Genomic DNA, 26,410 nt, shown 5'->3' on the forward strand with positions numbered 1-26,410 from the left:
CACCTTTTTTGGTCACCAGCATATCAAATCTATGTACCTATAGCAGAGAATTAAAATGGGTCAGTTTTAGCCTTTGGTTCTGCCAGTTTGCTGTGAATATATCCCAAACATTCCTCCCTCCCTGAATTTTTCATTGTGAGTGGAAATAAATAAATTCTGTAATTTCCTATAAGATTTTCTCCGATCAAAATAGAAAATATCAGAAGCTGAGAATTATAATCTGTAAAATGAGATACATTTACTATATGGGTACATCCTGCTAGTCTGCCCTAGTCTTAGACATACAATCTAGTTATGTTTCAGTAAGTCTCCTTGGAAGAAAACCTTTAAATTACAGTTCCTTAGATGCTTCTCCTTTTTAAACAATCATACCCAGATTATTTAAATCTGTGCCTCCTTTTTTTTTTTTTTGCTTCTTTAAAAAAGCATCTGAGACCACTCGATTTTAATTATAATAATGAAACATGATCTTTTTCATCCTAGCCTTTGCAAAAAGATTTGCAAGCTGAGTGAGTACATATGATAGTTTCTGAATACCTCTTAGGAACCAGTGCAGTTATTCCCCACATATTAATTTCAGCTCTTCTGTGGCCCTCCCACGATCTATACAAAACATGCTATCGCCTAAGTGCTGTTCATTGGTTCCATTTTGGTATTGTGCCAACAACTGTGAGTTTTTTTTCACCCACACAGCTTTTCATTAAACATTAAGCCCAATCTATAAAGAAATACTTTTATATTTTTCTAATCTTAATGAGAAATGTTTGGTATTCCTCTAATAGTTACTAAAGCAGCAAACCACGAATAAATATTGTGTCCCCCAACTGAATCCTGTACCAATTCTCAGAAAATTTGCACTATGATTTAATCATATCTATTTTTTTTGGTAATTATAATCTTTCAGAAAACTGTTAAAGATTATCATTAGCTTTTGTTGGAAAGAAAACTGTGACATCTATGATTTTGATAAGTTTTATCCCCCTTTTGCACTGCCTTTATTGATACATGAAAGCAAGCCAGAACACTGAAGAATTGAGTATAGTCAATATGCAAAATATTTCATGCCTTTTTTGTTAAATGAGTATATTTTTAATCCCTCTGTTGCAAATATGTATAACATTAAAAACAATCACTAGTCAGAAATGAAACAAAGGCACGTCATATACCGAGTCTTACAATAATATGTTGTTGATTGGATGACTTGAATAGAAACAGAAAACGTGAAAGTGTTGCATTGGCTCATCATGGCCCTATGTAGGAAGCCAGTTCATAGTTTCCATATGGTCCATCTGTCTAGAGCAAAACATTTCTGAAGCATGAGCCACATCGTTCAAAGTCAGCTTTATCCCTGACTTAAGACATGACTCAGAAACACCACAAGCGTGTAAGTTTCCAAGTGGTCTCTCTGGTCACCTAATCCACTGTTGTCTTCTTGGGAGCTGAAGTGGAAGACTTTACAGCAAATCTCTTTTGTCTCTCCATTTAGAACAAGGTGTTCCAAATGGATTAACCATATAACAGTTAAACACTTCTCTGAGGAGAGCTTTGCTGTTACTTGGACTTCTCTCCTGGGAACAGTGTGGGAATTTCCGCGGTGTTTCTCATCTTATGTATTTCTCTTCTCTCTTTAGTAATTTAAAATTTATCTTGAGGGGGAGAAAAAAAAAACAGTTTCTATTCAAGATTGCATAAAGACCAGAAAAGAATCATTCCATCTTTTACCCTCTGGTGCCCCATGTAGTCACATGGTTCAAAGAAACAAGACACTTTGAACTTGACATTGTCCAGATTATCCTCTTGGTTTTCTCCCCTTGTTCTTGTATATCTGCCCTTCTGAGTAGTAAGAGAACTCTTTTGGAACATGTTGATGTGATTTTTTTTAATCTAAAACTGACTTTACACCCGACCATATTTATAAACCCATGATGCTGTCCTGTGGACAGATGTAGCATTCCCATGTGGGGATTAGAGTTTTAACCACCAATTTTGGTGACTAGTCTTGAGCTCTTTCACTTCAACTCTCTGGACAATTTATTTATAACATAGAGTTAATATGTTCTCCAAATTTCTTCCCAGGAGTCAATGAAATTAAATGATCTTATTTCTGTGAAAGCACTTCTAACTTTGGGGAAGTGAGTTTTTCCTTACAATACAAAATAAATGGTAGAATTACATTCTCTCTGTAGACACTGGAAAAATATATACACCTGTCTTAACAGACTGTGTTATCATGTTTAATTCCCAATTCTTCATTTTATTTAACACTAGCCATTTTTATTTGATTTGTTGGGGCCACCAGCTAGCTTTCTAACTTTGCATTTGATGTTCATTCAATCATGTAGTATCTCTGATCGTTAATTTCCTTATATTTAAAAACAGAAACAGAAAACAAACAAAGCATAGGAAAGTGGGAGGTGCCTTTAAACATGAACTTATCATTTTGTCTAATTAATTTGTATGAAACCATGTGGTACATATAAGGGCCTATATTGTATTACACATGATTATAGAGACAGTTATGAAAAAAATTTAACCATAGGAGATAAAGTCACAAAAATGTGCTATAATAAATTAAACTCAGTAAATGAAATATTAATTAAAATTTGTTTATAAAACAGCTACATCTATCCCAGGCAGTTTTGTAAACACAATGAAAATATACAGCATGGTGCCTGGTCCCTGGGAACTTAGTCTATTTATGGAAATAGAGTAACTAAAATAGTAGATCAATTAGAGTGTCTTTATCCCAGGTGGCAGAGTGCTGATTATTATGGTAATAAGAATTTAAAGAAGGAAAAGAAAAGACTGGAATACGTTGAAGACTTTATAAGCATAGTCATCACTTATGGAGTTTTTTCCACATACTATTAAATATACCATATACCATACCATCTAATCTTCTCATTAGACACAGTGACATGCATACCTAGACCAGCAACTCCATTCTGGGAAGTAAAACAAAACAAACAAAAAAAGTCAAGTTAGACAGGAGAATCAGTTTCTGAGCTCTGAAAACCAGGGAGAGGACTTTGGACGTTGTGACAACTAATCAAGAGTCATAGTACCTTCTGGAACAGTTTAGGTACACCGTAAACCTAGAAGATGTTTAGGGAGGAGAGACTTCCATACAGATTAGAGACACCTGGGCACTAGATAAGATGGGGAGAAAAAGTCAAGACATTAGCTAAGGTTAAGGTTTTATAAAATTCTTGCTTAGTAATTGATGCAAGTAAAAATGATGATGAAAATAATATAGCACATTAGTAGCTGGTGGTTCAGATTCAAGTGGTGTCCTGTGGCCTCATCATCGTGGCTGTAGAAGGAGACATTTGGAATACAGCAAAGGAATATATTTTGGGTTAGTTCTGGAGTGCCTAAGAACAGCCAGCTCGGGGAGACCTCATCCTTCAGAGCAAGTGAGACACTTACCTGCTATCACACTGAGCAGGGAGACAAACCTCTGTGAGTGGGTGGGACTCATATGGCAAAGATCTAGAGAGTCATCTCTTTAGACGACCTACCTACAGCGATGGTCATTGTAGTCATTTCCTACAGTAACATGTAGAAAATGTTATTGAAGGAATACCCATTTCTTCTGTGTCCCTCTCTGTATCTACAGTCCTGCTGTGTACTTTCTAGGTACTTATTAACTCATTTTGACTTTCCTGAAGACAGATGGAAGGAAATATTTTGGTTCTTATGGAAATCAATTTAGCGGCAGTTTGGCCTAAAGGCAGTTGCATTGTGTCCTTAATAGCTTGGTTCTTTTTTTCTCCTGAAATCAGTTAGGCAGCCACATATATTTATTGATCTCCTTCCACGAGGCAAATTCTGTGCTTGTGCTCGTTATGAAGTAGTAAACAAAATCGCATGGTCTCAGCCCTCATGGAGTCCGTAGGCCTGTGAGTAGCAGACAAATTTCAGAGCATTAATTAAACTGTAAATGATAGTTGTGCTGAGTGCTTTGACAAGTATTTAGGGAGCTAAGGGAATGTATCATGGAGGACACCAACCAGACGGAAGCAGAGTCTCCATGGGGGAAAAAACGTTTATGCAGCCCTCACCTTGAGAAGCATATAGTCTATTTAAAATAAAATGATCTGTCAGCAAAATTCAAGTATACAATACCACATTATGAACTAATTTCACATTAGATCCCAGGGTTTTTTTTTATCTTATAGCTGAAGAAGTTATAAGTTATCTTATAACTGAAGTTATTTATCTTATAACCAAAAAATTTTTAAATAGTCACCTTATGAGGTGACTGATGAGTTAATTAGCTCTTGGTGGTAATCATTAAATAACGTATAATATATCAAATCATCAGTTTGCACAGCTTAAGTGTATACAATATTGTCAATAATACCTCGGTAAGTCTGGGGGGAAATAAAACATTAAAATAAAATGCATCATTGTGAAATATTTCTATTGAAAGATATAAGTCAAAAGTGAGTATGTAGAGGTTTCATCATCAAATGGGGCTGGAGTGGATGGAAGGTTCAGAATCGCTATGCTGTGTATAGGGGCATCCTCCAGAGACAAAACCAAACCACAAATTAGCCGAGTCCATAAGTCATCATGTCACAAGGACAGAGATGTATGGGCTATAGACTGAGCCCATATCCGGTGAAATTGTTTGACCCCAAAGTAAAGGATACATCATTTAGGGTAAACAACGGCAAGGATTTTCATCTACGGATGAGCATTTCAGAACAAGCTGTACAAACAGAACTTTGGGAAGGGCACCAGGGTTCACACAAGGAGAGGTTAGTTCATAAACACCGACACCTCATTAGTGGGATTGTATGTCTTCGACATTGAAAACCAACAGTGCAGATCCAGGATGACTTAGTTTTTTTTCCCCCCTCAGTATTTATCCATGGGTCCACTGTGGCCACTCTGTGTGTACCGTTATCTCAAGTATTGGGAACTAGTCCCCAGATCATAATAAAAAAGCAACGGGATGATCCATACTAGCTGAACAGTGATGGGGAGGTCTAAGGTTGGATCTGTAGGAAATGTTGTTGAAGGAACATATTATATTTAATATTTTCTTTAATCATGTTGAAGAAGGCATTTCCTTGAGGAAACAAATGTATTTTGCAGATGATACCATAAGGAACACTAAAACACAAATTAGAAAAGCATATATGAACCTTAAGAAATTTCACTTCACAGTAGATAACAGAATGCAGATCATCTTGGAAAAATGCAGACTAATAGTAACAATCCATTTGGGAAAGAATAATGTACAACACAGATACTCAGCCAGTGAGTGGGCGAGCTCTAGTCAGAATCCCGAGTGAAGGGGTGAAAAGTCAGCCCTTGCAACAGGATCCTGTAGAAAAACAAGCCAGCACTGTGGCGTGTACATTGCCAAGTCTGGTTTACAGAGGAAGAGCCAAAGTCCTTAAAGCCTAACGTTTAAACTCACTGATAACCCTTCACACGTATATGTTGGCCTTTCCATTACCTACTGTTTGTAAACATGGACCTCAGAGAAATTGCTTCAGATGTTGTACTATGTGAAGGAAATACCCAGCTAGTATTGAGGTAGAGCGAAAAGACAGTAAGGCTGCTTCTTTTTTGGATAACTGTCTAAAACATCTCCTGGTGGAGTGATGCGTAAATAGAGGGGAAATACCGCATGTAAATCTGTTTCCCTTCTCCTGTCGGATCAAGGGAGAACCTAATGAAAATTAATGAAACCAAGAAGTAAAGACAGGAAGAGAAGGGATGTAAGGGTGGTTTATAAATTGACCATAAATTTCAAAAACCACTAAGCCATTTATAATGGCTTATAAAATTAGCAAATCCTAAATAACTGAAAGTTTCTTGGGGTTCTGGAAATATCTTTAATGATATCTAGTATCTCCACCAAAAAAGGGGGGGGGGATAATTTATTCAATTAGAATGTAAAAAATAGACCAAACACTAAACTGATTCAGAAAATGACATGAATTGATAATCGATTACACAGTAAGCATATCAGGATAATCACCATGTATTAAGGTTATTATTAAGAACCATTTTTATTTTACTGTGCAGAAGTCTTGGTTACTAGACTGTAACTGCTTTATTGAATCCTGGGTTAAATGGTATTTCAGTAATGGGATTTAAATTTGAGGTAACAGACTTACTGTTAAAGAGTTATATGGAGTCTTTTCCAAATTCCAGACTCAATGTTAAAGGTTTCTGTATAGGGGAAGGAGTCTGTGAGGAAGGTACTATTAAAAAAAAATTATTTGGAAGTCTACAGAGGAGAGAGTTGGTCACAAACTATAGAAATGAAAGCCAAAGTTCAATATTGACCTGTACTTGACCAATCAATTGCTATATGGGTCTCTTTGATACAGTTCTTTACTGGACACTATGTTCTAACCTTCAATCAGGTTCAATTTAACCAGTATTTTATGAGAGTCCTTCAAGAGCCAGGCACTGGGGTGAAACATTAGAGCTATAAAATGATCAGAATTTGTTCACCGTCTTCACAAAGAGATAATCACAAGACCAACAGGCCAGGGCAGTGGAAGAGATGGAGGCACCATGCAGTGAGAGCCAAATAAGGAATCCCTCACTCAGGGCGTGGACATGGGTTGGTGAGGAGGTGACACTCAGGAAGGAATTGATGTTGTATTGGAAGAGACAGTGCTTCATTCAGATGAAACTGTGTGAATTTTCATCTCCTGAAGAACAAATATAGAACAAAGATTGCTTACCTTTGCTTATCTTCATTTATCTTTGTATAAGAGCAAATACTAAAATTTTTAAAAATATCTCCATCTTCTAATCTGATGGGTAAAACAATTGGTATATATAGATTTGAAGCTACAGTAAGGGCTCAATTGTTATTCAGACAGATTCTTCTAAGACAGAATTCTTGGAAGGTGCTCAGACTCAGGCCAGAGCACATTGTCCACAATGAGATTAAAGCTACTGTACTCCTATCTCCGAAGAAGGTGACAGATTGGCTGCTTAAAGGACAATGCTAACAGAAAAGTATGCCAACAGCCAGACAGTCACCCTGTTCTTTTAGGAGTCATACTGTAGAGTTTAATCAGAGCCTATAAATCAGATGGGCTTTCCCTGGTAGCTCAGATGGCAAAGAATCTGCCCACAGTGTGAGAGACCTGGGTTCGATCCCTGGGTCAGCAAGATCCTGTGGAGAAAGAAATGGCAACCCACTCCAGTATTCTTGCCTGGAGAATCCCATGGACAGAGGAGACTGGTGGATTACAGTCCATGGGTTCACAAAGAGTCAGACACCAGACACGACTGAGCGACTCACACCTTATAGATCAAGTGCATTTCCATTTGCATATGCTTTCTCTGCCCAATCAATGCAGTCTGCAGTTTGCTCATGCAGAAGTTGTTTCCACTTCCTCCCATCTGATTGGGCAACAACTCCAGATGTTCACAAAAGTTACCTAATGATTATAGCTCTGAACCCTTGACTGGCCTAGGAATAGGTATTTGACATTTGTTTTGCCTCCATGATTGTCTTAAAATATCAGTTCTATCAGAAGAATCGTTTTAAAGTTCTTGAGTCCTCCCTGACTGGTAATACATTCAGAAGAGATGATGCCAGGTTTTTGCACAGTGATTCCATGTAGGAGAGTGACTCCCAGAACCTTTGTGGTAAAAGAAACCTTTGATAATCACTTAGATAAATCTTTACATTTTATCACTGAAGACAACGGTGGCCCAGTGAAGCCAAATGGACTTCTCACATCCAAACAGCAAGATTCTGCAATGCCAGGATAGAGGGCCTTAGTCTCCATCTTTGGAAGTCAGGATCTCTGACATCCTAAATTTAATGTACATACAGATCTCTTAGGGATCTTATTAAAATGCAGATTCTTATTCCATAGTTCTAGACTGGGGCCTGAGACTCTACGTGTCTACTAACAAGATTCCAGCAGATGCTGATTCTGTTGGTCCTTGGACCCCACTTTGAATAATAATAAGGATTTACACTAAGAAAATGCCTCCAAGTGAAGATAAACGTTAGTGAAAGGATAGCTCTGGTTCAGACATAGCAGGTAATTCCAAAAAGGATTGGTAGACCTTATGCAGATCTACTGTTACTGCACCAAATATTCTGTATCATTTTATGATAGAGATAAACCACCATCTTATAATACTAGTTTCCTAGGAAACATCATTTTAGAATCTTGTACTAATTAGAAAATTGATTGGGTAGGATTTTTGCTCCCCTTCATCTCGTTGTCCCATGCCTTCTTATTTCAAAAATGTCATCTAAGATGCATAATTGGCAATTTTCTGATAAATGTATTTCTTATCTTAAGGAATTCATGATTCTTGAGCTCTTTGTGAATTTCATGATTCTTAAAGAGGCATTTCTTACCTCTAATAGTTCTCTCACACACACAGACACACACGCGCGCACACACACACACACAGGCCATAGTCACACATCTTATACTATATTCTTTCCATGAAGCAAATGAGTTATTATGTGATCAAATTAAGAATTTAAATTTTTACGAAGAGTGCAAACAGGTAAGATGAAATGGTCATTATAGAATATATTCTTAGTTCTGGAATTACCTGCTTAATTATACTGTATGTCTATATGGATTTATAGTCCTGGTTCAGAAAAAATATAAAAATAAAATATCATATACTTCACAAATTTTTACATCAAATAAGTTACATGGAAAACATGGTTCCATGTGTTTTTCTTAAATTACATGGAAAGACATTCTTAATTGAAGCAGGTAGAATGACATATTCATAAGAAATGACCCAACCTCACAGGTTATAGTTCTTATTTTTGTATTTCTCTAGGTAGTTCTTCCTCTACTCATTTCAGCAAAAGTAACCAGTTCATTTAAAAACTTTTTTTGAAGAGTTAAAAAAAAACTATGTAAATAACAAGATATTTGTTGTTAAGCTTATTGATATTATTATTAATGATCATAATTATACTTTATTGACACAAGTACTCATAGGGCTGAAAATACAGAACTGTTAGTATTTATTCTTACAAGCCATTCTTCGTGAAATTGGTGAAGCAGATGTACCAGATCACTTGAGAATGTTTTTTGGGCACTGAATTTGGCTTTAAGGGGGATGGAAAAAAAAATCAACCTGATATTAGCAAAAATTTTTTGCTAATTTTTTATTCACATCTCTTTGATGCCAAAAAGGTGGTGTTTATTTTTATTTATTCTGGAAAGGAAATCATGCATGATGTTTATGGTCTAGATGAACTATTGATAATAATCATGGCTATCAGTGTGGGGCACCTGTAAGAAGTATATTTGTGTCCTGGAACTTTCTGGTGACCCTGTTTCTTTGAGTATGATATTTGGGGTAAAATGAATCCATTCTGAAATGCTTTAGTTACTGGAGTGACAGCAACAAAAAGAGCAGTTTTAAAGGACTTCCATCTCTAGGTACAGCCCCATCCCAAGACCTTGAGAACAATATTCTACCAAGATTCTGGAATTTTGATAGGCAAATGTGAGTGAGTAAAATGTAAATTTTATACAGTTTCAAAACAGTTTACCTTAAATACAAAATGATTTTCATTAAATACTTCAGTGGAAGAATAACTGTTTAAATTTTTTAAATGTATTTGTATTTGATTTGGGATGATTGCATGAAGTGAAATTTATACTACTAAAAATCTGCCTCTTTATAGATTTTTTACACCATTAAAAATAAGACCTACTTTGTATAATCTTTTTAAAAAAGGAGGATGTCATTTTTCTTGTCAGTAATCATTAGAGTGTGAAAGTGCTTGACTCCTATTGTAATTTGATGATTTCAAAGATACCAATGACAGAGGAGCCTGGCAGGCTACAGTCCATGGGGTCTCAGAGGCAGACATGACTTAATGACTAAACAACAACAAAATGAAGTACAAAATTGTGTCTACAAAAGAAAAAACTCAAAATTATTTAAATGGTAAATGATGATGGATGGAACCATATAAGCTCTTACCAAACCAGTGTTTCAGCATCAGGTGATCATTGACAAATTCGGAAATGCCCAAGAGATAATGACTTATCTGCCCATACCTTGCCAAGCCCTTTCAACCTTTCAGCCTCACACTAGTTAAATTTCAGTTAACTGAGTTTATGAAGACTGAAGCAAACAACAGAAATATATACCCCACGGTTTTCATGGGACATGGTTTTCTAAATGTTTTGTCTTCTTTTCTTTATGTTGTTCAGCCACCAGGTCATTTGTAGGACTCTCCATACTCCATAGGAGGAAAATTGCCAGTCTGAAAGTTCAGTGTCTTTAGCGTTCGATTGCTTATTACATTTTTACCCTCTAGGTGCCAACCTGGATTCACTGGAGCGAGATGTACTGAGAATGTGCCCATGAAAGTCCAAACCCAAGAAAGTATGTTAAAATAATCTGAAATTTGCTCTCTCCCCCAAACTACAGCAACAGTCGCTACCGCTTGGTGCCTTTACAGCTCAGTTGTGACTGATGCCTTTTGTTCTAATCATGGTTAACCCACTCAGGGCAGAAACCCATTCAGTACGATCTTGTCTAGCTATGTCTCCACAACAAACCACAAAGGTCATCAATTTCATAAAACCCCTCAGGATGGTCCGTGACGCTGGCCATCATGGCGGGCGGGCCCACCAAAACTCCTTTCCTTCCAGTGCGTTGGACCAGCACCATAAGCAGAGAACCTAGTTGAAGAAAACACCCAGCTCTCATTTTAAGTGGCTCCGTTTGAGAGAACACGGTCACTTAAAATGCTGGGATCTTTCTATCATGTTTACCCAAATTTTTATCCCATTGGGGGAAACGCCAGAGCCTAAAAGCCATGATGAGGACAAAGACTCAGTTCCTGAGAGTGAACTCACCAAGTTCAGTCAAATGACACTGAAGGAGCTTCTTTCTAGCATATATTCACCTCTTCTCTTTTTTTCTCTGTTTTTTTTCTACCATTGTTTTTTTGTTTCTTCTCTCAGGTGCCCAAATGAGTTTACTGGTGATCGCTGCCAAAACTACGTAATGGCCAGCTTCTACAGTACGTCCACTCCCTTTCTGTCTCTGCCTGAATAGGCGCATGCTCAGTCGGTGCCGCTTTCTTGTTGCCGCATCTCCCCTCAGATTCCACCTAGAGCTAGATGCGTTTTACCAGGTCTAACATTGACTGCCTCTGCCTGTCGCATGAGAACATTAACACAAGCGATTGTATGACTTCCTCTGTCCGTGACTAGTGGGCTCTGAGCTACTCGTAGGTGCGTAAGGCTCCCGTGTTTCTGAAATTGATCTTGAATTACTGTGATACGACATGATAGTCCCTCTCACCCAGTGCAATGACAATAAAGGCCTTGAAAAGTCTCACTTTTATTGAGAAAATAAAAATCGTTCCACGGGACAGTCCCTCTTCTTTATAAAATGACCCTATCCTTGAAAAGGAGGTGTGTTAAGTTGTAACCAGTACACACTTGAAATGATGGTAAGTTCGCTTCGGTTCAGAATGTGTTCTTTCTGACAAATAAACAGAATAAAAAGAGTTCAGATGTTTCTCTTCATTAACCAAACAGTTTGCATTAAAAAAAAAAAAAAAGCACTGAGTAGGAAAATTAAAAGCAAACATTTCACAGCAAAGGAGATAGCCTGGGTTCTATTTGACCTTGTTTAGGAAACAAGGGATTCAGGTCTAAATGATTTTTAGATGAATTGTTAAATCACTTATTTATATTATTCTACTCTCAATAATAATTTTAGGAAAAAGTTGTTTTTTAAAAATATTTATTAGTTACTATGAAATATCACAGTTCACTGCTAGATGTATACTTTTAAAATGAGAACCGGGAAATTTTGCTGGATTTCTGTGGCTTCATGAAGTTTTGAACATTCCTAAAAGACCATTTACATTGTATATAACTGCATGGATAACTAAACTACGTATCTGTCCTTCTTTTGTGAACAAGGACTTTAGCTTTTAATTCTGGAACTTTCAAAACATTATTTTAAAAATAGATTCCATATAGTTATCCATTTAGATCAAAGGTGACAATTTTTTTTTTCTGAAAATTTAGATCAGATAGTAAATGCTTTTGCATTTGCAGACCATACCATTACTGTCATAACCACAGAACACTCAGCCTATGGAGCACAAAAGCAATTCATAAGTATGGCCGTGTGCTATCAGATTTTATTTACAAAAGCATTATAATGGATTTGTCAGCCTCTGATTCGGCTTGTCAATTGCTTACCCCAAAAAATATTTCACATAGTGTATTGTGGTATAAATTCATGTAACACAAGAAACAGTGATAGAAATTGGTCATTTGGGGGCCCTAAAAGAATGAGATTTGACCCTTATTTGTCTTCATGCAAAGAGTAACCTTCTGTTTCTCATGTTAACAGTTAGGGAAGAATAAATTCTATCAAAAAAGAAATTTCATATGCATTATGAGGAGATTGGACCCATACTATTCTATCAATTTTTTAGTGGGTGGTACTTCTGATGTATTTACAAAAGCTGCATATAAAAAATCACGTTACAGACCATTTTTTGTTGTGAAAAAGTGGTAAATTGGCATTGCCAAATTTTCAAACACAGTCTCCTCTTTATTCAAAACCTTTAAATAAAATGCTTTCACTGGACAGAATTGTTCTCTCTATAGCTATAGATTATTGTTATAAAGCTAGATAAGATGGAGCATAAAAACAGAAGGTAAATAATAGAATTTTACTTAATACAGCCATTCCTTTTAGAAATGTTTGTATTCAAAGGACATGGATTTACAAATCCCTGTGACTGTATAAATTCAGTACAATTATATTTTAAACTTTAATGAAAATTCTGAACATGTGTATTGTACTTAAATTTTTGGAATATCATTGTGCACTGAAAGCAATGTAAAAATGAAGGCATTTTCCAAAATAATGATGCAGTGAGATCTGACAGTAGAACCTGAAAAAATATTCTCAATTTCTCTTTTAGACCATCTTTCATAAGATATGATTTAAAAATAGCCATTATGTATTTTAATCGGAATGTGATTCCTTGAATAAATTCTTTAGTAAGCTTTCAGTGGCACTTTTGGAAGATGTCCAGGAAAACAGCATTCAGATTTAACCTGATTTAACAAAGATAGATAGGAAGCACATTTATAAACAAAGTCTGTAATGACTGTGCATCATCAGCCCTGCCTCGTGTCTGGAAAAGCAAGAGCTTCCATTCAGAAACTGCTTTCCAAAATTGTCTTGCCCAGAGTTAATTTTCTAACTTCCATGTCTTAAATTCTCAGTTTTTACTTCCACAGACCTTCACATCGAAGGCAGGGAAATAAATATTTGCTGCTCTAAGAACTTTATGTTCAACTAGTAATGAAAGCTACGCAAAAGCTAAAAGGTGTTGCCATCTTGGTAAAGTTTAAAATTTTCTTATTTTTGTTCATAAAGTTTGAAATGCATATCATACATTTTAAAAGAAAAAATATTCCCCAGCTTCAGAGAGACACATTGTTCAACTTACCAAACCACATTTTCAGTTGATGAATCACATTGTAAAAGAACATACAGTTTTTTAAATGATTCTAAACCATAACTTACATTATTAGGATTTAATACAATTTTTCTGGTCAGGGTGTCCTATGGGACATGTATTGATTTATAAAAACTGATTTAAAATATTAAAAAAAAGGAACACATGTATCTTTTATAGGGCTTTCTTGAAGGAAGCCATTTGCCTTGAAATAAAACATTTACAATACTTTCTTGGAAAATACTGTCAAGGTTAGTAAGCTTTAGATTTCACCCCTCTCAACACAGAGTTCCTGCTTGAAAGCATTGTTTTCATCATGGTGTGTGTGTTGTGTGTGGGGGGGTGCATGTGTGTCTGTGTTTGTATATACAGACAATCAATAATCAATTTATAGACTATAGGAAAAAACACACAGCTTCAATAGTTTCAAGCAGTATGGAGCAAATAGGTCATATATAAACTAACATCTAATAGGAAGTAATTCTAGAATAGCCCAAAGTATAGACTATTTAAAAGAGTACAGTTTTAGAACTTACAGGCATATCCTCAGAATGAGTAAACTCAGATAGCCTTAAAAGTATTTTTGATTTGTAGTTTACTAGTGCCTAAATTATTTGTGTTGATTTTTCCAAATGTTTTTTTAAATTCACTGAAGTTATTAGTTTCTTTATCAAACATGTGTATCTTGCTAAAAGTAGAATAAAGACACATCAGCCTATAACAGAATTATTAACTCCAGCTAAGCATTAGTGAGATTTCACTGTGTGTGTTTTTATGAACATACTTGCTCATGGCATATGGAAACTTGGAAGAAAGGAGTTTCCTATTGCATTTCAAAGGGTTCAGTGGCAATGTGGATTGGTATATGTGAAAAAAAAAAAGCATCTACTATTGTAAAGGTAAGTTGAAAATTAGAAGTCAGTGGCTAAATTGGTCCCATGTAAAAATGACATTGACAAGACTCCTCTAGAAACCTCAGGGGGGCAAAAGTCAAGAGGACACATACCTCTTTGAGATTACTTGCTTAAGAAAACCCAAGAATGTCTCCAAATGTTAACAGAAATTATAATTGCATGTATGGACAATTTCAACTTTTCAAGAAATTTTCTTGTTCTTTTCTCTAATGCAGTTGAAAATTTAAATTAACCTACAGGTTAATCAGTTTTCTCCAAACAATTATAAAATCCTACAGCAAAAGATTAGTGAGTCAATACTTAATAGTTTCTAAAGACTCAGATTTAAATTAATTTTTTATATTGCTTACTGCACAGCAGGAAATCACATGTAGAAAAGGAAGCTAAATTGTTTACAGTAACCTTCGTGTTTTTGAATTATTAATTTAATTTGAAAAATGGAGTGGCTAGGCAGATGTTCAATAGGAAACATATGATATGTAATAAGCCTAAGCCAACATTAGATTAAATAGAACAGATAGAAAGTAATAACCTCTTCAGAAAATGAAAAGTATTTGTGTATTCTGCTTTTCTTGACTTACAATGAAAGAAATGTAGCCACCAATAGTCAAATAAATTACAGTAATGTTTGCTACAGGACTTGGGTGACTGATGCATGCTTCTTCTGCTTGTTTCCTTGTTAGGGCTTATGGCCAGAAGAGAGTACAATTTTAAGTACCAATTTCCCTTTGAATTATTTGAAATTGGAGCTGCCTGATATGAATGACTTCCCATGAAATGAAATTAGAGTTAGGCTCACCAACTTACCTATAAAACTGTAAATGCAGTAATATGTATGCATGAGCATGCTACTAATTTTATTGAAGACTTAACCAAGCTTTCTGTGCAACTAATATAGATAATTAGCAGTGTTCATGTAGGCATGGAATCATGATTCTCTTCTCTGGAAAGAGTTTCTGTAGTCATCTGTTGATTTTAACCCTTAAATTTTTACTGACGTAGGAGGAAAAGGCAAGACACGGAGGGGGTTCTAGGGAGAAAAATTGAGTCAGTTGCTCATGGAAACATGTACGGAAATTTATTATCACTTCCTCAGAAAATGAATTGTGGTACCTTGATGTTCTGAAGTTTATATGGAGGAAACAAATTGGGGGAAAATGTCAATTTGTCCAATTCAGTGTTTCACAGAGGCAAGAGAAATTTGGATTGGAAAAAACTGTTAATTTTGCTGTGAACATGGTGCAACCAAAGTCACTCTATGTCCTCTTTCTTTAAATTTATGAAAAATGTACGTGATTTGCCTGAGTACCCCGGACTTAAGGCAAAGAAAATTCTATTATATAAAGTGCCTCTTTATCATTGTTCGTCAGTGTACTATTTGGTATGTATTTATACATACATATTATACATATATATATATATATATATACACATATATAAAATCTGGGAAACTTCATTTCCTTAAGAGGTGGCAAGTTTGTTTTTTTTTTTAATATAAATTCTTGATATATCACAGAGGCTGTCAGAGTTTTGAGGGCCCGGAAATTAATCAAAACTAAGCCTGCATGCCTGCAATCAGTGGCCCAAAGTAAATCTCCAGATACACCTGTCCACCAAGCTGTTAAAACCCCTCCGCTGTTGGCCGACACACTTCACGTCTCCTTTATTCCACAGGGTCACCCTGTGAGGCATGTGTCAATACCATAAGCATTTTGTCAATGAGAAATGAACTTGTCCAAAGTCACTGAACAGGTAAATGGCAGAGAAAGGACCTGAAACCAGGATGACTCCAAACACGATCTCTCTATGAGGAGATCTGTTCATGTCCAAGCTGTTTTGGAAGAGAAGTACCCCTCCAGTGTGTGCTTTCAAACTGAAGAGATGCCCTGTCAGATTCTGGGACTGTCCTGGTATCTCTCTAGTCAGTGACCAAGGAAAAGAAATACAGACCACAGAACCCCTCTGTTTTCATCCTGCCCCACCTTCCCACCTGCCTTTCCACCCCCCACACACAAATAAGGGAGTCCTGAAGGGCCCCAGACGGTGACATTTGGTTAACAGTTTTTTGTTTCAAGAATGGAAAGCGTCACTTCTCGATTGTTTTTTTTTTTAATTTGCCTGATTTTCCCCACTTCTCCACTTGAGCCTGTGCAGGTCCGGCCAGTCCTGCAGTTCTGATGTGTCCTCAGTCAGGTGTGCTAGGACTGTGGGCTGGGGCGCACAGCTTCCAGCCCCCTCCCCTGGGCAGCGCTGCGGGCCCCCTGGGTGCCTACAGCCATCAGCTAGCATCTGGGCATCAGGGCTCAGCACTGGGAAATGCCCATCTAATTGGCTCTTTGTGATTAGAGGAAGTGGTAAATTAAAATTAACCAAAGAACCCAGGAGTTGCATCCTCCCCCGCCTCCTTTTTTTTTTTTAACCATTTGAAAAAGTGAGGCAGTCACTGCTATCCCATGCAGATGATACAGAAAACTAGGAAGCAGGCTCCCAATTGCCTCAGTGCCCTGGCTGGCTTTTCTGAGCCGAAGTGTTCTCCATGTTATACACATGATGGAGAGAGTGGAAGATCTGGGGGGAAAGGAAATAGTTTAAAAATAAGTAAATAATACAGCAGGAAATATTAGAGCATAGCTAGCCCCAATGAAAAATAGCGATCTAATGTGACAAAAATTTCCAACCTAATTGCTCCTCTTGGCTTCACCTCCCTGCTCTGCCACTCTCTGCCTTTGGGTAAAATGACTTCACCTCCCTGGAACTCCACGCCTGCCTTTTGAAAGCAGCAGGGTGAAATGATACCAAATGCCATCTCTGATGATAAATCCGGTCTTTGGATTCCCAGATAATGCAAATGCATAGCATAGAGGAGGGGTCAGCCATTCACTTCTCCCTCAGTAAGGTCTTTTAAGGGTTAATAAATACCTACCGTGTGCTGGAATTTGCACACCTCTTGAAAGAGAAGTTCCCTCTGTGGACTCGTGGGGGCGTACCTGAGCACTGCTTCCTTAACCATCCACCGTTTGTCTGTTCGATGTGCACGCCTACAGAGCCGTAATAGTCGTGTGTAATGTGTTTTGGAGTGCAGTGTATTGCTCTTTTCTGAAACTTTTTCCCTTTCTTTCTTTTTTTTTGTTGTCAACTTTCTGCATTGGCAGAGCATCTTGGGATTGAATTTATGGGTATGGACCAATCATCATTCCTTTTAGCCTGCAGAATTTAGAGCCTATGAGCTGAAACCTTTATATTTCCCCCCTGTCTACTCTTACCTTTCAGTTCCTAACTAATTTCCTTTCTCTTTAGAAGGGATCATACAGCTATAACAATGATTTCTTTGCTTTCGATCTATGGTTAGTTTACCAACGAGGTACTGAGGGCAGCAGCTTTTAGACTCAAAACCTTCACTTAGAGTTGAAAATCGCCTTACTGGGTACAATTCACATACATCCCATGTTCCTTGACCCACTGATCGGATCTGACCATGCTGTTATTCCAGAGCTGGGTAAGTTGGAGTGATTCATAAGGCTTTAGGAGGAACCAAGCCAGGGGCCTGAGAACAAAAGAAGCTTCACATACACAGACTTAAGAACACTCCGCATTTTCAGCTAATAGGAGCTTTATATACAATGTAAAAATCATCTATTCATATTGTAACCTAGAAAGCTCTTACACTGCAGCATAATATTACATACATTCCCTGATAGCTCAGATGGTAAAGAATCTGCCTGCAATGCAGGAGACCCCAGTTCAATTCCTGGGTTGGGAAGATCCCCTGGAGAAGAGAATGGTTACCCACTTCAGTATTCTGGCCTGGAGAATTCCATGGACTGTATATGGCTGAGCAACTTTCACTTTTCACTTTCAGACATGGATTACTCTAGTTTTCTGGAGATATATACAAGCACTGCACTAAGCTTCATTATCTTATGAGCAAAGAAAAAACAGAACAAAATACCCTATGCTATTTTAGATGGAAATTCTAGCCATAAAAGAATTAAATTTGAGTCACCATATCCCAAGTAATCAAATACAAATTTTCACACTGTTCCCCAGTAGCTCAGCAGTAAAGAATCCACCTGCCAATGCAGGAAACTCAACTTCTATCCCTGGATTGGAAAGATCCCCTGGAGAAGGAAATGGCCACCCACTCCAGTTTTCTTGCCTGGGAAATCCCATGGAAAGAGGAGCCTGGTGGGCTACAGTCCATGGAGTTGCAAAGAGTTGGATACGACTTAGCGACTAGTCAACATCCTAGATAGTTGGGAGAAAAGCCAGTCTTGGCAGGAAGGGGAAGCCATTTTGTCCTCCCGGAGGCTCTGCAGTGCAGGTCCCCAGGCTTCCTGAATGCTACAGCCCTGGAAGTGCGTATCAGTCAATAAAGCAATGTCCTGAATAAAGGACTATCTGGCCCCCAATCAGCTAGTGTCAGTGACATCATGCAACAAGAGCATCTTATAGCTGTTGCTTTCTTTTCAATGGTAACATCACAGTCTACACCTAATGTACTTTCCATAATCTGTGGAAAATGAGGGTGTTGCAAGCTGTCAGTTGCCAGGGATAGAAACTCAATTACTTGTACATTCCCCTCCCCCCAGAAAAAAAATTCCAAGAGAAAACTCTTCATGTGATAGGGAAAGCCCCACATTGGTGTAAGTGGTCCTTTGCACATCAGAGAATGTCACTCGAGAGTAACGAGTACGAGAAGCCCCACCAACATCCCACGGGTGGCAGGTGGTCTACATGAGGGGCATTATCTATTCAGGTTACTTCCCTTGGGATGAAATTTATCCCACTTTTCAAAAGGCATATTGGCCTTACCTGAAAGGAAGAAAAAAAAATCCCACCATCACCTCCCCTCTTCTCCCTAAAAGCATCCTTCCAGCGTTATCACTTTAAGGTCTAATTATTAAATTTAATATTTGTTTTCCCAAACAATAAAGTAGAGTGATGGCTTTTTCAGATACATGACCTCCCTCGGTAAGACCTGAAGGGTTTAGTAAAGGCACCCTGAGCTGATACCCACACACCTCTTACAGGAAAGGCTTCCAGAGGTTCCAGCCAGCCAGAACATTCCATCCTTAAGGAAAATCAGACCTTACAGGCCAATCAAAATTGAAACGGCCAAGGCTTCTCTCTCTCGACCTGGCCAGATCAGTCTGAAAAACGTGCTTGATCTGATTCATTTAATGCATCCAGCCAAACCATAAAGGCTCAGAAGTGTTTCGACTCATTAAGGCAGATCCACCAACAGGACTGATGGATTCTTTTTTTCAACGCTGTCTCTAATTTGCTCTTGTCCAGTTGACCCTGTACCACAGGGAAAAAATAAGGGAGAAAAAGGAGGGTGGTTTTTTTTTAAAAAAACATTCTTTATATTATTGTTCACCAAGTATTTCTCCTTGAACATATTTATTTTGTGAGGGTCACCTGATTTAGGGAACCATTGAAAGATCTGATAGAAACTTGAAAATACGTAATGCATTCAGGCCATCTATAGAGTCCTAAGCCACATCCATGCTCTAGGGGCCTTGGTTTCAACTGGCTCATCTTAGCACTTCTGTTTTGTCCTTTGGCTTTGACTGGGCTGCCTTTCCAGTTCCATGATTGATTTTTCTGGGGAGAGTCATCTGCTGACATAACCGGGGGAAAATGAGCAAGTCATTATATGCCATTTCTTCACGAACCCTAGTCAGTCTATTCTTTTAGAATTAACAACCACCAGAAAACTTGCAAAAGACGGCACGATGCCTTCCCCACTTTTAGCCCTTGGATAGGTCCTCTTTTTGCAGTTTGGGGAAGCAGTTTCCCAGGTTTTTCTAAAGATAGAATTGGAAGATGGAAGCACTACCAGTGCTTGCCATTTGAAAAGAAGGAAAAATAGAGTAAGTAACAGTACAGTCGGGTCTTCACTTTCTAGGCAGTGACGCTTTTACGCTCCTCTTTCTTAACCAATTCATCCCAAACAAAAGATTCCTGCTCTGCATTCTGCTTTCCCCAGAGAAGGACCAGTGGGGTGATGCCTTTGCTGCTTAGACTTAGTGCTAAAAACATCCAGGTGCCCGTTCGTTCCAGCCACATCAGCTCACAGATTAGCACCTTATGAAATTGAATTCCCTGTCCTGTGGCTCTAGGGGAAGGGAGGCAGCAGACACTCTCAATTAACATACAAGCATCCACACGCCACGTCCTCATTTGACTTACGCGGCACAGAAATAACGTGACAGGGCTCCATGTCTCCTGGTCCGTTGTCGCCCCCGCAATGCACCAGCTGCTTTGCTTTCTAATTGTGGCTGCCACGTGACGGCCAGCCTAGGTTAGGAGTTATGCTGTATGGGATAACCCTTCCAAATCTATATCCACCTTGCTTCCCACCCCAGCACTTCCTCCCTCTGGTTTTCTTTTATGTATTTATTTTTCCTCCCTTAGTATCAGGCATGCTGTGCCAGGAACCTCAGATGGCTCCTTCACTCTTTAACCTCGTTTTTCCCTCCTACCTGGCTTCCTCCTCTCTCCGTCATTCTGTCAGTCTGTCTGGCCTCTTGATTTGCTTTCTTTTCCTCTTCCAAACCTTTCTGTTTGTTTTCGTATAATCTCTGCAGCATTCTGGTCTTTTTTTTACCCACTGACTATTTTCTCCTCCTCCTCCTCTTCCTGTTAATAATCAGTGATCTTATTAATTTGATTTGACAATGTTCCTGACCTGTTAACTGGAATTTGATTACCATGGGCTTGGCTTGTAGGAAATGTTTTTGTTTAATGATAAAGTCTGCTGTATCATAGAAATGGCATTGCACCTTTTTTCATTTCAAGAAGACTTCCGGCAACTTGCCCTCTCTCAGTAGAGGGAAAAAGAAAAAAACTGTGGCTGCTGAGACAGAGAATGTAAATTGAAATTGTTCCATAAGGCCCCATGTTGATACCCAGCTATGAGACCTTCATTGGTAAAATGTTTCCCAGTTCTTGACCAACTTGTTAATCAGAATAGCAAATGCAGCTTAGACTGCTTATTATGCATTGGTTAATTTCTCTTTCTCATTGAAGTTGTGAATATTTTCCAGTGGGTGTGACTAGACTGGTTGGAAGCTTCGTTCCTAAGAGGATCGGGTTCACCATTAAATCAGCCAATCTTACTAAGAACCTGACTACCATTCTATAAGCAATTTATCCCCCTCCAAAGCCGATTTGCAAATCAAAAACTTCCCATGAATCAGAAACTGGTTGCAGTGGGAGTATAGTAGTACCTTCATCTGAAATTTCTAAACATCCCACCTCCATGGTGCAACCGACATTAGCTAATTTTCCAACTTGTCCAATGCAGGAAGGTACAATCTATTCCAAATCTTGTATCATTCGTGCCAGTGGTTTTGTAGTGTCATAAACTAGATCTCTAAGTACAACTGGTGAAGTCATAATTGTTCCTCAAAGGACAAGTCTTCCTCGCGGCCCAAGACTATCCCATCCATCTTACTGGAGTTTCTCTGATACAGTGCTGAGCTACTCCATGTCCAGCTGCTTCTGTCCCTGTTTTCCTATTAAATCATAGGAATCCTGCCTCAGTTTTGTTTCTAACTACAAGTCAAGCTCATGTTTGCAAATGTCTTTGAGTTTTCTTTTCTTTTTTTGTTTTAAGTTAAAAGTGGTTCTTTGTAAAGACCACGGGAATAGGACCTAGCTGGGAAATCAAAAAAGGCTTGGGATGGGGGAGGGGAGGGGACAGGAAGCTGGGAAGAAGGGGGAAGGGGAAGGTCCCAGTGGTGCCAATGCCACCTCCTTTTATTGGCATCAATTCCTGTTGTCTTTGCAAGAGATTTTTTTTTTAATAAAATCTACAATTTTAACCAAAATCGTTATTTTACCATTAATGTTCATGGTTTGTCAGTTTAGTACGCATCTATGGCTTAACATTAAAGTCATTGAATAGATCGTAGTTTTTTTATTATAAATGGCCCTCCAATGGGCTTTGCAGCTTTATGCTCAAAATGTGGTGCAGAGAATGCTGCACCTTAAGTCTTATCTGCCGAAGGAATGAATTGTCCCGTGTGTATTTTCTTGTGAACATGGACAATGCAGCATGCCAACTCTTCAGTTGTAAGTCCCAGCGAGGGTCAGGGACCTAGCTTCGCTGACGTCTGTTCTCATCCCTTTCCAGAAGCGGAGGAGCTCTACCAGAAGAGAGTGCTCACCATTACCGGCATTTGCATCGCGCTGCTCGTGGTTGGCATCATGTGTGTGGTGGCCTACTGCAAAACCAAGTAAACACCTCCCCGGCCTCCTTCCCCCTGAGCTCACAGGCAGCCTGGGCGGCAAAGGCTCGGCAGAAACCAGGCTCCACAGCCTTGTCCTGGAAGATTAGAAGGGCAGGGGGATTTCCTCCTTATTTTTGGTCCTGAATAACCCATTCAAGGACCTTCCTAACCACAGGCATTAGAAAGCTTTGCCTATTTGTGCGAAAATGTTCAGAAGACTTTTGCTCACGGACCACAGTCCCATGACCCAAGAAAAGGGTTGGAGGGACAGGGTTACATAGGGACCCACGCGGGTGTCTGTGGATGTGGGTCCCTCCTGAAAGGAGTGTGGTGGGTACCACAAGTGAGCTTGTCATCTCAATTCTGAAGACACATCCAATCTGCACTCAGACATAGGGGACAATGGAGGCGTTTGGTGGCGTTTGAAAGGCAGGCATTTTTAAAAACCATGATGGAGTTTTCAGTTGCATCCAGTCAGTTGCATCCAGTTCCAATTCTCCCACAGTGTGAGATTTACAAAAGGACTCTCACGGGAGGAGAAGCAAGCAAAACTTGCTTTGAAAGAATAAAAGAGAAAACATGAAAATAGATTTGTGTTCACTTTGTTGGCTGTTGAAGCTGGGTCCTTGTTAACAAATATGATTATATGATATGAATTCCTTTCACTTTTGTATCATATGTAAAATTTCTACTTTGAAATAATGCTATGCACAGTTTTATTTTATTTTGTCGTTTCATCACATAAACTCTCATGCCAAAACTAGTCATGGGAATATTATTATGATCTCAATTGAGGAACACAGACAATCTGCATTTATGCCATAGAAACAAGGACATGGATGGCATTTCCTTAATGTCCCGGGATGTAGCGTGTTGCCAGAATCAAGCAAGCGATAGAGAAAAATAAACCTTCATGGAATCCATCTTGTGAGTCTTACTAGATTCAGTCTCAATATTTGAATATTCATTACCTAGTTATACAAAAATGTACTAGAATAGGATCATGTTATAATTGTGCCAAAATCTTCTGGCAAAAGATGTACACATTTTCACTCACATACACACACTATGATACACAGATTCAAAAGTAACTCCATTTTCTTCAAAGACACACAGACAGGCAAAACTATAAATGAAATTAGCTTTATCAATTGCACAGCATGAATTGTAACCTAAGACACACAACCATCTGTAAGACTTGGGCAAAGATGGAGTGATTATGAAAGGCTGAGTTTTAGCCAAATCTCAACTTGACGTATCTCGTCTTCTCCTCTGTTTTTTCCTTATCTCTCAGCAGTCCAGTTCCATTTCTGTAAGAATCCCACCGGCTTCTTCAGTCTATTTGCCAAGAACAGATGACTCCACTTCGGAGATGGGGTGGCATGCCCTCTCTCTACCTCTCTCCCCACGAATCCATTGTCTTGAGTGTTGTGTTGGTAGAAGAAAGAACTGACTGCACTGAAAAATGTAAATAATTAGAAAAAAAATAAATCAGTGCTCCATTTTTCCCTATGCAGGAAACAACGGAAAAAGCTTCATGACCGGCTTCGGCAGAGCCTTCGGTCTGAAAGAAACACCATGATGAACGTAGCCAACGGGCCCCACCACCCCAATCCGCCCCCCGAGAACGTGCAGCTGGTGAATGTATGTTGACTCTGCCCAGTGGGAAAGTTCAGCATCTCTCCTCTGTTCAGGCACCTTGAAGTTTATTTTCTAAAGCTCTTAGGCTCTTAGCTGCTGCCATTAATCACCAGGGCTTCCAGGAAGCCAAGTTTTCGCCGAGAGAAAATAATGGGAACATTTTTTAAAGTGGATTTGGTGACTGTAAAACCAGTACATTTCCTCTTATAAAGTGTTCATTAATGGGTCGGAATAATAATGTTGAAACCCAACATTCTGTAAGGAAGCCATAACCGGAAGATAGAGCAGAGAAAAAAACACAAAGAAAATAATAAAACTCATGATACAAGAATCAGAAGGAAATGTTTTATTTTTTTATACTTGGGAAATGAAGGCTGCTTGAGTCTATCTAACTAATTAGCACTGATAACTGAGCTAAAGGCTCTAGAATCCTTTTTTTTTTAATTAGAGGCATTTTGAGGTGCCTGATGATTTACTGATTCTGAGAAGGGAGATATTAGGCCATGGAAAATGTTAAGGGCATTACCAGACTTGCTTCTCAGTAGCCAAAACAGAAGAATTTAATACTTTCTAATTCCTTGACTCTTTCTACAAGATACCAAACCCTTCGGAGGAAATATATCCTTCACCATTCAAAGATGTATTTTTAAAATTTACCAATCATCTAGCTTTTAAATATAATGAAGTCATTAAATATTAGATTCAGAGAATCTTTAGATAGCATCTTCCAAAGCTCCCCCTGGTTTTTTTACAGATAGGGTAAGTCCTTTACATATGAACAAGTTCCATGTGAACAAGTTCTTATTTGTAAATCCAATTTGTTGGTAAGTCCAACAAAGTTAGCCTACATACCCAACTAACACAACCGGCTATATAGTACTATAATAAGTTTATAATCCGTTCACATCTTTTTGAAAGTTTGCAACTTGAAGGTTCTTATGTAGGGGACTTACCATAAGAGCCAAGGCAGAACGGAACTCAGCTTTCCTGGTTTCTGGAGTATTACTCTTCCTACTTCACCATCATTCTTGTTTTGTTTTCATTTCCCTTAGATGATTGGCTTTTTATAAGCAGAGCTGGAAGAGTATATGACAGTACCATTTTCAGTCTTATAGTCAAAGATGAATTTTGTGTGGAGCAAATATATCAAAAGACCCAAGTTCAGGGTTGCTAGTAGTTCAACCACCAGGAAGTCAGAAGACTGTTAGGTGCTGATAAATTAACATCCTTCACTACCAGTGAAGTAGTTAAGGATGAAGTAGTTAAGGAAAGGATGAAGTAACATCCTTTCCTCCCCCTACCAGTGTGTTCATTAGAATGTTCTGCACAGTTGCTAAGTACATTCTCTGTTGACATACCTATAGTCTGTCATGGTGTGTGTTATAATATAGAGGAGGCAGAATGACTGCCTGAATTCTGATCATGGCTCAAGCTACATGACTGTGAGCTTTAACTTTTCTAACCCCTATTTCATCATAAAAATAATACCTACTTCAAAAAGTTCCAGTGGGCATTAAGAAAATAATCCACATAATCAATCCATTAGCCCAGTGGCAGTTGGTGAGTGTTGTATAATTGTTAAATATTATTTTCATTAGATTCACTGAGCTTACATTGCCTTCCAGGGAACAAGAGTCATTTGTTACACAGACTAAAAATAGCTCATTACATATGACAACACCATCTTTTCCTTAAAGCAAAGATCCACATGGAATAAACCTTTCTATGGTTAAGATAACCAGCTAGAGTTTCAAGTATAATTCAGATTGTATTGTTTTTGTTTCCATGAATATATCAGTTTCTTTTAGAGCCCATAACCTATCAGATCATCAAATGTCCTATTTCATCTAAGACTATTCCTATGCATGTCTTTTCCCATTACTTAACTCAATTTGGTGTAAATACTAACAGTGTTTAAAAGAAAATTTTAAAATGTCCCTCTCTTACTAATAAAGGTGGTAATAACTACTGTGATTCAGTGGTGAAAAATAAAGTAGAATCTATTTGTACCAAATATAAGACCCACTATCTATTGTATGGCTTGTCAAGGTTTATAACATTGGCCACTGTTATAAATTCTTCAAATCTCTCAGTAGCCTTGTTAGTCTTACCACAGA

General features: G+C 38.2%; 1 protein-coding gene and 1 long non-coding RNA gene across 16 annotated transcripts in view; one reads left to right on the plus strand and one right to left on the minus strand.

Moving 5' to 3' along the window:
* Positions 1–26,410, plus strand: part of NRG1 (neuregulin 1) — a 233,866-nt gene that overhangs the window by 198,689 nt on the left and 8,767 nt on the right. For 5 of the 15 annotated variants that reach the window (XM_061404426.1, XM_061404430.1, XM_061404435.1 and 2 more), the window contains 4 exons: positions 10,965–11,023; positions 17,565–17,588; positions 22,556–22,658; positions 24,170–24,296. In XM_061404426.1, coding sequence (XP_061260410.1) covers positions 10,965–11,023; positions 17,565–17,588; positions 22,556–22,658; positions 24,170–24,296 — 313 coding nt within the window. Of the gene's footprint in view, positions 1–10,312; positions 10,381–10,964; positions 11,516–17,564; positions 17,589–22,555; positions 22,659–24,169; positions 24,297–26,410 lie in introns of those variants that run through there. The other 10 variants (XM_061404427.1, XM_061404436.1, XM_061404424.1 and 7 more) reach the window with 3 other exon arrangements.
* Positions 806–10,971, minus strand: LOC133239973 (uncharacterized). Its single transcript, XR_009734059.1, has 3 exons — positions 10,857–10,971; positions 3,522–3,900; positions 806–1,646 (listed from the first exon to the last, which is right to left on the minus strand). It is a non-coding gene; the product is annotated as an uncharacterized LOC133239973 (long non-coding RNA).

This window comes from Bos javanicus, chromosome 27 (assembly GCF_032452875.1).
Source record: "Bos javanicus breed banteng chromosome 27, ARS-OSU_banteng_1.0, whole genome shotgun sequence".
Classification (NCBI taxonomy): domain Eukaryota; kingdom Metazoa; phylum Chordata; class Mammalia; order Artiodactyla; family Bovidae; genus Bos; species Bos javanicus.